Source organism: Schistocerca serialis, chromosome 7, assembly GCF_023864345.2.
Source record: "Schistocerca serialis cubense isolate TAMUIC-IGC-003099 chromosome 7, iqSchSeri2.2, whole genome shotgun sequence".
Taxonomy (NCBI): domain Eukaryota; kingdom Metazoa; phylum Arthropoda; class Insecta; order Orthoptera; family Acrididae; genus Schistocerca; species Schistocerca serialis.
Genome location: NC_064644.1, coordinates 416056074 through 416068897, shown reverse-complemented (window position 1 = coordinate 416068897; position 12824 = coordinate 416056074). Strand labels below are relative to the sequence as shown.

The 12824-nt window shown below is 50.2% G+C and overlaps 1 protein-coding gene across 3 annotated transcripts in view; it reads left to right on the top strand.

The window, feature by feature from the left end:
• Window positions 1-12824, top strand: part of LOC126412858 (THO complex subunit 2) — a 317539-nt gene that overhangs the window by 43904 nt on the left and 260811 nt on the right. For all 3 annotated transcript variants that reach the window (XM_050082722.1, XM_050082721.1, XM_050082720.1), the window contains exon 4: window positions 10058-10186. In XM_050082722.1, coding sequence (XP_049938679.1) covers window positions 10058-10186 — 129 coding nt within the window. The remainder of the gene's footprint in view (window positions 1-10057; window positions 10187-12824) is intronic.

The following is a 12824-nucleotide window of genomic DNA, read 5'->3' as shown; positions in this document are numbered from 1 at the left end:
CCCGCAACTACCCTCCCGACCTGGTACAAAAGCAAATAACCAGAGCCACTTCCTCATCCCCTCAAACCCAGAATCCCCCACAGAAGAACCACAAAAGTGCCCCACTTGTGACAGGATACTTTCCGGGACTGGACCAGACTCTGAATGTGGCTCTCCAGCAGGGATACGACTTCCTCAAATCCTGCCCTGAAATGAGATCCATCCTTCATGAAATCCTCCCCACTCCGCCAAGAGTGTCTTTCCGCCGTCCACCTAACCTTCGTAACCTGTTAGTTCATCCCTATGAAATCCCCAAACCACCTTCCCTACCCTCTGGCTCCTATCCTTGTAACCGCCCCCGATGCAAAACCTGTCCCATGCACCCTCCCACCACCACCTACTCCAGTCCTGTAACCTGGAAGTTGTACACGATTAAAGGCAGAGCCACGTGTGAAAGCACCTACGTGATTTATCAACTGACATGCCTGCACTGTGAAGCCTTCTATGTGGGAATGACCAGCAACAAACTGTCCATTCGCATGAATGGACACAGGCAGACAGTGTTTGTTGGTAATGAGGATCACCCTGTGGCTAAACATGCCTTGATGCACAGCCAGCACATCTTGGCACAGTGTTACACCGTCCGGGTTATCTGGATACTTCCCACCAACACCAACCTATCCGAACTCCGGAGATGGGAACTTGCCCTTCAGTATATCCTCTCTTCTCGTCATCCGCCAGGCCTCAATCTCCGCTAATTTCAAGTTGCCGCCACTCATACCTCACCTGTCTTTCAACAACTTCTTTGCCTCTACACTTCTGCCTCGACTGACATCTCTGCCCAAACTCTTTGTCTTTAAATATGTCTGCTTGTGTCTGTATGTGTGGATGGATATGTGCGTGTGTGCGAGTGTATACCTGTCCTTTCCCCCTAAGGTAAGTCTTTCCGCTCCCGGGATTGGAATGACTCCTTACCCTCTCCCTTAAAACCCACTTCCTTTCGTCTTCCCCTCTCCTTCCCTCTTTCCTGATGAGGCAACAGTTTGTTGCGAAAGCTTGAATTTTGCGTGTATGTTTGTGTTTGTTTGTGTGTCTATCGACCTGCCAGCGCTTTTGTTCGGTAAGTCACCTCATCTTTGTTTTTTTTTTATATATATATATAAAAGAACAAAACAGCCTAGCAAAAACAGTCACTGCAGATGAACAGAAGAAACCAGGTTGACAACACAGGCAGCCCTGAACTGCCAGTGAGCTGCGCTATACACATTTAGCAGCAGAATTGCGTATTACACAAGCTCCGCCCACGACAATGTTATTCCATCTTTTTTTGGGTGCCCCCTCATACACCCACACTGATATTTTCTAGCAAGCAACATGGCACAGCAGTTAAAACACTGAACTCTAATTTGCTAGTATGTTGGTTGAAATCCCCCTCCAGCCATAAAAATTTATGGTTTTCATCGTTTCCCTAAAATGTTTAATGTGAATTTTGGGATAGTACCTTTCAAAAGGAGATGACCAAATTACTTCTGCCATCCGTCCCCTGCCTGAGGATGTGCTCCATCTCTAATAACTTAATTGTTGATGGGACATTAAACACTAATATATCTTCAGTGCTTCGATTATTTCTCTCCCTCTGTTTTATCCTCTGTTGTCCCCCATTTGCATGACTAAGAGTTCAAGTTGTCGAAAGATGGTACCACTTGCCACGTCATACACATTCATTTGGATACAGCTATTCAGTGGGTGGTCTTTAGCATAAATTATTTAGATTCATTTGGAATTACACAGTTCCTGGAAACAAAATATTCCCCCCTGCGGGTTCGGGGGTAAGAATAGGCCCGCGGTATTCCTGCCTGTCGTAAGAGGCGACTAAAAGGAGTCTCAAACGTTTCGGCCTTCTGTGAGGGTCCCCTCTTGGGTTTGACCTCCTTTTTTCTTCCAAATTTCCGTCGTCAGTGCGTGCCATTTGGGGAAGGACACCTTACGTGGTGTTTTTGTATTGGTCCATCATGCTCCACCATCTTGCATGTTACCTATTGTCGTGTGGGGGGGGGACTACGCCCGACATCTTCTGGGTGGTCTCCTTCTCGCCTTGTGCGCACTCTTCTTCTTCGCGCCTACGACAACTGTGGACCCTTTAAACACCTAAAATCCAGCACGGTAGCCAGTCCGTTGTGGTGGGGTCGTCATGTACCCTCTTGGTGGTAGCCCCCTGACCACGCAGGGATCGCACTACAGATGCCTGAGCTGTTTCCTCCCCATGCATGCCAAGGAGTATGTGCCCATCTTGTCTGGGGCACGGGGACTCCGGGCAACGGGATATCGGCCAGGTACCCGTTGCTTTGGCTGGGTGGCGCCCTTGGGGAGAGCCCTCGTTCGGAGTAGGTGGCATCTGGGCGGATGTGGCGCAATGAAGCGCAATAAATCACATCAAGCTGGTGGTCGCACGGCCACCAGCGTCTCTAAGCGAGGTAGAGTCGACTTCGATGCTGCGCAGTATGACCCTCAGACGTTCCCCTCGTTGGCTGCGCCATGGGAGGGACGCCGATCTAGTGCCAAGCGGGAGCCTTACGTACCGCAATACCTTGTCTGCAGCAGGACTGATGGTGACTCCTTTCTTCCGACGAAGCCTATGTTTTTTGTGGAACACCTGGAGGATAAGTTTGGGGAAGTGGCGGGGTTGTCAAAAATGAGGAATGGGTCCATCCTCCTCAAAACGTCCTCCCCAGCCCAGTCACGAGCGTTGCTCTTGTGTGATAAGCTGGGTGACGTCCCTGTTACCGTCACTCCCCACAGTAGCTTAAATATGGTCCAGGGGATTATTTACCATCGTGACCTCTTGTTGCAATCCGATGACGAGCTGAGAGCCGACTTGGAACGACGTGGTGTGCATTTTGTCCGTCGTGTCCATCGAGGACCCAAGACAAACAGGGTGGCCACCGGTGCCTTTATCTTGGCCTTTGAGGGTGATGTCTTGCCCGAGAAGGTCAAGGTGATGGTTTACCGTTGCGACGTCAAGCCATACGTGCCTCCCCCGATGCGGTGCTTCCAGTGCTGGAAGTTTGGGCATATGTCCTCCCGTTGCCCATCCAGCGCTACATGTCGAGATTGCGGACGCCCCTCTCATCCTGATTCTCCATGTGCACCTCCGCCTGTATGTGTTAACTGTGGGGAGCACCACTCTCCATGCTCGCCGGATTGCCCCGTTCTTCATAAGGAGCGGAAGATCATGGAATTTAAGACCCTGGACCGGCTTACTTATCGAGAGGCTAAACAGAAATATGAAAGGTTGTATCCTGCTTCCCTTCGAACATCTTATGCTGCAGCCACGTTATCGTCGCCCGCACGAGCGACGGTTGTCGCTTCATCTGTGCCGCCTTCAGTGGGCCCTCGGGGCCATGTATCTCTGTCTGCCCCCCTCGTGCCTGGGGGCAAGCCTTCCTCTCTTGCCCCCTTAGCAGTTGGGGGCAAACCCTCTTCTGTCGCTCCCCCCAAGCTTACTTCGGGAGTGACATCTGCTCCACAACCGGGAGGCTCGATTCCTCCCCCTCCTTCTCCGGCGGCGTTGCCTCCGCCGGTTCCTCTCTCGCGGAAGGGGTCCCTCGGGGCTCTCCCTTCCTCCGTTTCTTCTCCTTCCCAGCCAGATGTCAGCCAGTGGCTGAAGGTTCCGCCACCTGCTGGTCGTAGGGCTTCTGCGTCGTCGTCAGCCTCCGACGCTCCTTCAGAGAAGCTCTCCCAGCCCTCTCACCCTAAGGGCAGACGCGAGAAGAAGGAACGGAATGTGTCCAAGAAGAAGGACGTTCCGGCGGTTTCAGCACCGCCTGCTGTACATAGTCCTGGCTCCGGGGATGAGGTGGAGATCCTCGCCTCTGCCGCGGATCTCGCCCTCACGGAACCCTTGGGGGCCTCTCCTATGGACTCAGCTGACTCTCCCCCAGTGGCGGCGGTTGGCTCTGAAGCGCTGTCTGCCTCTTAGTCGCATTCACGCCCTCCCAGTCCCTTCCTGCTTCCATTCTCCAATGGAACTGCGGCGGTTATTTCCGCCACCTGCCAGAGCTCCGGATGCTTCTGAGTGATTCCCCTGTTCTCTGCATTGCTCTGCAGGAAACTTGGTTTCCTGCACTGCGGACCCCCGCCCTTCGCGGTTATCGGGGATACTATAAGAACCGTGCTGCCTGTCAACGAGCGTCAGGTGGGGTTTGCCTCTTTGTTCACCACTCTGTCTGTAGCTCGCCGGTACCCCTTCAGACGCCTTTAGAGTCAGTTGCTGCCAGGGTTGAGCTCTCGCCGGCTATTACTGTTTGCTCTGTTTACATTCCTCCGGATGGGGAGCTCCCCCACCATGCCTTGGCTGCGCTGCTGGCTCAACTCCCGCCACCATTGCTGCTTCTGGGCGATTTCAATGCCCACAATCCTCTATGGGGTGGGACTGTCTCCGATGATCGCGGTCGGGCCGTGGAGCGTGTGTTGGCTCAGCTCGACCTTAGCCTCTTGAACACTGGTGCTCCCACGCATTTCAGTGTGGCCCATGGCTCGTTCTCGGCCATCGATCTCTCTATTTGCAGCCCTGGACTTGTCCCATCCCTCCACTGGAGGGTGCATCCTGACCTGTGTGGCAGTGACCATTTTCCCATCTATTTGTCACTGCCACAGTGTCATTCTTCTGGGCGCTTGCCCCGCTGGGCTCTCTATAGGGCTGACTGGCCAGCTTTTACTTCCGCTGTAACCATTGCGTCTCCCCCACAGGGTGACATTGACGAGGTGGTCCGTGTTTTCACCACGTCCATCATTTCGGCGGCCGAGGCTGCCATCCCCCGTTCCTCTGGCCTCCCTCGGCGGAAGGCTGTCCCCTGGTGGTCGCCGGAGATTGCTGAGGCTATTCGCGACCGTAGGCGGGCTCTCCAACGTCATAGGCGGCACCCGTCTCTGGAGACGCTCATCGCCTTTAAGAGGCTCCGTGCCTTCGCCCGTCGTCTTATTGCACGGCGTAAGCAGGAGTGCTGGGAGAGGTACGTCTCCTCCCTGGGCTCCCGTGTCTCGTCCTCGCACGTGTGGTCCCGGATCCGGCGGATTTATGGCTCCCAGACCCCTATGGGTGTCCCTGGGCTCTCCTTGGACGGCGCTGTCTGCACGGACGCTGCCGCCATTGCTGAACGGCTAGCCGCGCACTTTGCTCAGAGCTCTGCGACTGCATCCTATCCCCTCGCCTTTCGCTCTCTAAAGGAGCGAGCCGAGCGGACGCCGTTCTCCTTCCACACGCGTCGTTCTGAAACATACAATGCTCCTTTCAGCGAGAGGGAATTCCTCGCTGCCCTCGCCGATTGCCCTGATACAGCACCAGGCCCAGACTGCATCCACGCGCAGATGCTGAAGCATCTCTCAAGGGACTGCCAGAGACACATTCTCGCGATTTTTAATCGCATTTGGAGCGAAGGCGTGTTCCCGTCGCAATGGCGGGAGGGCGTTATTGTCCCCATCTTGAAACCCGGTGCGGACCCACTGGCGGTGGACAGCTATCGTCCCATTACCCTTACCAACGTTTTGTGCAAATTGCTCGAACGTATGGTGGGGCGGCGTTTGTGTTGGGTCCTTGAGTCGCGCGGTCTCCTCGCTCCATCCCAGGGTGGCTTCCGTCGGGGCCGGTCTGCAGTGGACAATTTGGTGCGGCTGGAATCTGCTGTCCGTACGGCTTTTGCCCGACGTCAGCATCTTGTTGCTGTATTTTTCGATCTGCGGAAGGCGTATGACACCACATGGAGGCATCACATCCTCGCCACGTTGCATGGGTGGGGTCTTCGTGGTCGGCTCCCGGCTTTTCTTCAAAACTTTTTATTGCGCCGCTCTTTCCGGGTGCAAGTCGGTGCCACCTCTAGTTCCTCTTATATACAGGAAAATGGGGTCCCGCAGGGCTCGGTGTTGAGCGTCTCGTTATTTCTAGTGGCCATTAATGGTCTGGCTGCAGCAGTGGGATCGTCGGTGTCTCCTTCTTTGTATGCCGACGACTTCTGCATCTCATTTAGCTCCACGACTACGGGAGTCGCCGAACGCAGGTTGCAAGTCGCCGTTCGCAAGGCAGCATCATGGACTCTGGCTCATGGTTTTCAGTTCTCTGCTGCCAAGACTCGGGTTATGCACTTCTGCAGGCGTCGGACGGTCCACCCTCATCCTGACCTTTACCTCGACGGCCACCTGCTTGAAGTGGTGGACACTTGCCGCTTCTTGGGACTCGTGTTTGATGCCCGGCTCACATGGGTTCCTCATGTTACTCAGCTGAAGCAAAAATGCTGGCGGCACCTCAACGCCCTCCGCTGCCTTAGCCACACGTCTTGGGGTGCAGATCGCTGCACGCTGCTGCGGTTGTACAGAGCCCTTGTGCAGTCCCGGCTTGATTATGGGAGCCTGGCCTATGGGTCTGCGTCCCCCTCGGTGTTAAAGTTGTTAGACCCCATACACCACTGTGGGGTTAGGCTTGCCACTGGCGCTTTTCGCACCAGCCCCGTGGATAGTCTACTGGTGGAGGCCGGGGTTCCCCCACTGCGGATTCGCCGCCATCGTCTGCTTGTCGACTATGCTGTCCACGTTCATTGCTCGCCAGATCATCCCAATCGTCGCCTGCTTTTCCCTGCTATGGTCCTCCATCTGCCCGAACGGCGCCCTAGGTCTGGGCTTTCCATAGCTGTCCGTGTCCAGTCCCTGCTGTCAGGACTGGGGTCATTCCCTCTTCTGCCTCCCTTCCGGGTCCGTACACCTACGCCTCCCTGGTGTTTGTCCCGGCCGTCCGTCCGTCTGGACTTGGCACAGGGACCCAAGGACTCGGTTCCGCCTGTGGCCCTCTGTCGCCGTTTTCTTGCGCTCCTCGAATCATTTCCGGGCTGTGAGCCTGTCTACACGGATGGTTCCCTGGTTGATGGTCGCACTGCCTACGCTTTTGCTCACGCTGCCCATGTTGAGCAACGCTCCTTGCCGGCTGGCAGCAGTATTTTTACTGCAGAGCTGGTGGCCATCTTGCGAGCTCTTGAGCATATGCGTTCCTGCTCAGATGCGTCCGTCGTCATCTGCAGTGACTCCCTGAGCAGCCTCCAAGCCATCGACCGCTGCTATCCCTTTTCTCCTCTGGTGTCCTCTATTCGGGAGTCTGTTTCCACCATTACTCACTCTGGTCGTTCGGTGGTTTTTGTTTGGACGCCAGGTCACGTTGGCATCCCGGGGAACGAACGTGTTGACAGGCTGGCCAAAGGGGCGATAGACGCCCCAGCTTTGGAGATCGGCCTTACGGCTCGCGACCAGCAGCTGGTGTTGCGCCGTAAGGTACTTGGGATGTGGGCTGCTGAGTGGCGTGGCATGACAGCCCCGAATAAACTACGGGCTGTCAAGGGGACGACCGATGTGTGGCGTTCCTCCCTGCGGGCTTCTCGCAGGGACTCGGTAGTCCTGTGTCGGCTGCGCATCGGCCATACCTACCTGACGCACGGCCATCTGTTACGTCAGGAGGATCCCCCCTTGTGTCAGTGTGGGTCCCGGCTGACGGTCGGCCACATTTTGCTGGAGTGTCCTCGACTCCGCACACTCCGGCAATCTTTTAATCTCCCGGGCACTTTGGCTTTGGTTTTATCCGACGATGCCTCCATGGCTGATACCGTTTTAAATTTTATCCGTGGTAGTCCGTTTTATGGTTCGATTTAGGGAGGTCCTGCGCCTTTCCCTTTCTGTGTCTTTTGTCCTTGTGTCTGTTGCTGTTCTGGTGTGCCGTGAGATGGTTCACTCTTTCCCATTTTTGATCTCATGGTCAGTCAACCAGTCTCCGGCCATCTTCCTTTCTTCTGTTTCTTTCTGTCTGGTGTTCCTCTGTCCTGTTCTTGTCTGTAGTGTTTGTTGCTGACTTTGTGTGCTTCTAGCGCCTGGGGGGACGTCTCCTCCCCCTTTGGTTTTTTATCTGCTTCGTAGATTTTCGGCTCGCCTGATTTTGGAATGGGGGACTGATGACCTTCGCTGTTTAGTCCCCCTTAAACATACCAACAACCACCACCAACAAAATATTCTGTGTTGTTTGGGTGTTAGTTCCACCCTCACCTTCAGACTACACTAGATAAATGTGAATAATGTGTCAGTTCAAAAGAGAATAGCTAGTTTTTTTATATAAACAAGCAAATCTTCAATGACCAAATACTTTTATGTTTCTATCTGCCCTTATTCTGTGCCCCCAGCTTTCTAGGAGAGATTTGCAAAACATGCCAGTATCAGTCCTACATTCCTCCTAAATAATGTTAGTAAATAATTTAGGAGTAAAGGAGACCACACACCGAGGCAGAAGTGTTGGGCCTTTGACAAGTACACACAAAAAAGAAATAAAGCTTGTTAGCATTTGGAATTAACGCTTTCTTGAGCTAGAGTACGCGCGCATGCGCCCCCCCCCCCCCCCCCCCCACACACACACACACACACACACACACACACACCTGTGCCCCCTACATAGTGCCACTGTCCACAGTTCATTAAGTGTACTGGGTGGGGTAGGAGTTGTCAGTTGGGACAGGTAAATGGAGAGAGAGGCGGGAAGCAGGAAGGGATATTGGCTCTGGGTAGCTAGGGGCTTGGAGGGAGGCAGCCAGTTTGCTTACTAGGAAAGCAGGAGGCAGGGTTGTAGATGTGGATGAATATGAATATGAGGGAGATGTGGCAGGTATGTGGGTGAGGCATGCAATGCACAGGTGCCAAACCTGGTGGGGAGTGCCACATGCAAAAAGTGGAGTGGATATGTGTATAGGTAGCGTGTAATAGGACAGAGGAAGGAAAAATCGTTGGGTGGGGGTTACGAAGACAGTGGAGACTGTGAGGCCAGAAAGGTTACAGGAGGGATGGATGTGTTGAAAGGATAACTCCCATCTGCATATTTCACAAAAGCTGGTGCTTAAGGAAAGGATCAAGATGGCTTGGGTTGTGAAGCAGCCATTGAAATCGAGCATGTTGTGCTCAGATGCATGATGTACCACTGGGTGGTCAACTTTGTTACAGGCCACTGTTTGGTGGCTGTGCAGGGATTGCAGCAGAGTTTGTTTAGGTCGTGGCTGCTTGCACAGGTGGCCCTGCCTCTGACAGGATGTGGTAAGCCTCTGAGCAGACTGGAATAGGAAGTGTAGAGTGGGTGGATTGGGCAGGTCTTGCAACTCGGTCTTCCTCAGTGAAATGATCCCTGTGGTAAGTGGTCAGAAGTGGGAGTGTCACAGGGATGGAGGGATGAACTAGGATGTTGTTAAGGTTGGCTGGGTTATGGAATACTACTTTTTGTGGGGGGGGAATCATGGGTAGGATGTTCCTCATTTCAGAGCACGATAATAATTAATCAAAGCCTTGGCGAAGGATATCGTCTAGTTGTTCCAGTCCGGGTTGGTACTGATTGACGATGGGCCACTTTTCTGAGCTGATCTTTGGGGATGGTGGAGGGTTAGGTGTATGTGAGGATACAATACAGCAAATTTGTTTGCAGACTATATTTGACAGATTGTGCCTGTCTGTGAAGGCCTTCATGAGACCTTCAGCATACTGGTCAAGGAAGTTCTCATCACTGCAAATATTCCAACTGCGGATGGCAAGCCTATTTGGAATGAAGTTTTTTATGTGGAAGGGATGACAATTGCTGAACTGTAGGAACTGTTGTTGTTTAGTGGGTTTAATATGGACAGAGATGTGGATCATGCCTTCGGATAGATGGAGGCACATTGGGTTTAGGAGGATCACACACACACACACACACACACACACACACACACACACACACACACACACGCTAGCTCAGGAAAGGTTTACTCCAAAAGCTAACAAGTTTCATTTTTATTTGTATGTATGTCTGACAACAACTCAGTGTTACTGCTGTTTAGTGACTCGTGTTCTTTACTCCTAATTTATTTACATTCTGCCAGGACTTTCCTGCTCTATTAATATTTGTATTAGTATGCACTCACTCATTCATTGGTTAATGTATCATTTCTGCTGTAAGATGCTAGTGTCTGTGCCATTAATCTTATTGTATTTTAATATTTATTTCATTTATTATTATTATTATTATTATTATTTACAGGAACTACATGTTGACATGGCATCCATTGTGCTGGACGTTATAAGCATAGTAGATGCAGAAACAACATGTGTGGAAAACAATTCTGATGAACGACAGAGACTCTGCTTTATTGTCAAAGAATGTGAAAAGGTATATAGTGTCATCTGTGAAATTTATAGTGCAAATTATCACATTCTCAAAAGAAACTATCTGTTCAACATAAATGTGGTATGAATTCATTATAAGGAAAATTTACTCCTTGACACAGAGTAGTTATAAGCTGTCTCAGATATATAAATTAAGACTCTTTGCCTTTGCTTTGTAATGTAACTACATACTTCCATCCCCTACAAAGCATTGTATTTACTTTACTGATGATCTGATGCAGGAATATGTAAGCTGAAAATTTAAAAATATAAATTTTGTATTTTAATGTATCTGTAATGAAGTTCCAGAGGAGCAGGTTGAGTGTAACAAGACTAGACAGATTGCGAAATGTGTATGTGAGGGAAAGACTAAAGGAGGAACCAGTACAGGACAGGATAGAAAAATCAAGACTGCAGTGGTATGGACACATGAAGAGAATGGATGAGGGAAGAATTCCAAAGAGGATGTTTGATCTGCAACTGGAGGGGAAGAGGCCCAGGGGAAGACCAAGAGATAGATGGGTGAAGGGAGTGAAGGAATGTGTGACGAGAAGAGGAGAGAACTGGACGAAGGTGGAAGAGGGGGAATGGTGGAAAGACAGAACACGATGGAGAGGCTTGTGTTCCCGACAGACCCAGCCAGTGGCTGGAAACTGTCCAAGATGATGATGATGATGAATGTATCTGTAATGCTTCCATGTGCTACACATAGTGATAGATATATATTTTATGAATGGAAGCCCATCAACTGTCTGTGTTTCGATTTTATATTATATACAAATTTTGCGACAAGTGTGGTGCCCTCTCTCTCCTACGGAGTTTCCAGTTTCCTGTTATCAGTTTCAGACTCAAATTTAACTGAGGATACGTCTTTCCTACATATGTGTTCCCTTAAGGTGCATTTACACCAATGCACAGTGTGCCTGTGCTTGCATTGCATGCAAGAACTGGCATGCTTGTAGTTGTAAGCCTCTTTCTCCACACACACACATGAGTGATCTCATTCACAGCTGTGTGTTTACATTGGGCACCTGGGCATCACAGGTGACTATTTGAAGGAGGAAAAGCCTCTTTTTCCAATTTTCACCCTGCAAAAAACTTGAAAGTGTATGCCACTTTTTTTTAAAATAATAAAAAAACCGAAGTGTTCATAAGTAGCTTTACTTTCCTTGTGAAGAAATAACATGGCTACTTTTCATTTGCTTGATTTTTTTAGTTGTGTAACTTTTCTCGCTCGATTTTGAAGAAAGTATTCTTTCTGATCATTTGACATGTGGTTATGGGGGACTTCCTAATAAATCATTTACATTTTCATAAGTCATTCTGAAAAGACGCTATTTATCAAACGTGCACTTGATTTATAATCCTGTATTGAAAGAGTGTGATAGTGTGTAGCTTACTATTTGCCACAGTTAGACTGTACATTATACTGCGAGTGAAATGTAGCTAAAAGAACAAAAAAGTTTTTGAAATAGTAGTAACCCTAATATACACTCCAAAAATTGCACATCGAAGGAATTATCTGAATGGGACAGAAATCGGTAGATGTGATGTAGTTGTGCAGACAAACAAATGATTACAACTTCAGAAAAATTGGATGATGTATTTAAGAAAAAGAGCTTCACAAATGGAGCAAGTGAATAACATGTTGGTCTACCTCTGGCTTTTACGCAAACAGTTATTTGAGTTGGCATTGATTGATACAGTTGATGGATGTCCTCCTGAGGGATATCATGCCAAATTCTGTCCAATTTTTGTGTTAGATCCTCAAAATCCCAGGCTTGTAGAAGGTCCCTTCTCATAGTGCTCCAAACATTCTCGATCAGGGAGAGATCTGGTGACCTTGCCGGCCAAGGTAGGGTTTGGTAAGTATGAAGACAATCAGTAGAAAATCACAGTATGCAAGTGACCATTATGTTATTGAAAGGGAAGCCCAGGCTGGCTTGCCATGAAGGGCAACAAAATGGGGAGTAGGATATTGTCACCGTACTGCTGTGCTGTAAGGGTGCTGTGGATGACAACCAAAATGGTCCTGCTGTGAAAAGAAATGTCACCTCAGAGGATCACTCTTGGTTGTCTGGCTGTAAGGCAGGCTGCAGTGAGGTTGTCATTCCACCGCTGTCCAGGGCATTTTGACATGTCTTCACTGGTCTTCAGGGCTCAATTCGAAGCAGGCCTCATCACTGAAGACATCTCTACTCCAGTTAATAAGGCTGAATAAACCCTACACCACTGCAGACGATCATGGTTGGATGCAGAGGCCAATGGTAGATGGTGTAAGGGGTGTCACATGCTCTGCCCTCTTTCTCTTAACCTCCTGTTAATTGTCCTTGTGGTCACGAAAGCACCAGTTGCACATTAGATCAATGACAGTGGTGAATCGGGGGCTCTTAGTGCCTCTCTGACAACTGCTCAGTCCTCACATTCTGTTATCTCTCCAGGTTGACCGCTTCCTTGTTGACGCTGTTTTCAGGCTCGTTTTATCCTTTCCTTCCAACATTGTCAAATAGTGAAATTACTCCTAGTCAAACATCAAGCGATTTGCTGATTACTCCAACTGGCTTCTTTGAGCACAGCTACAAATCCTCTCGCAAATGTTGACATCTGTGCATACTGTTCACCTGCCTGTGTGTGAGACATAG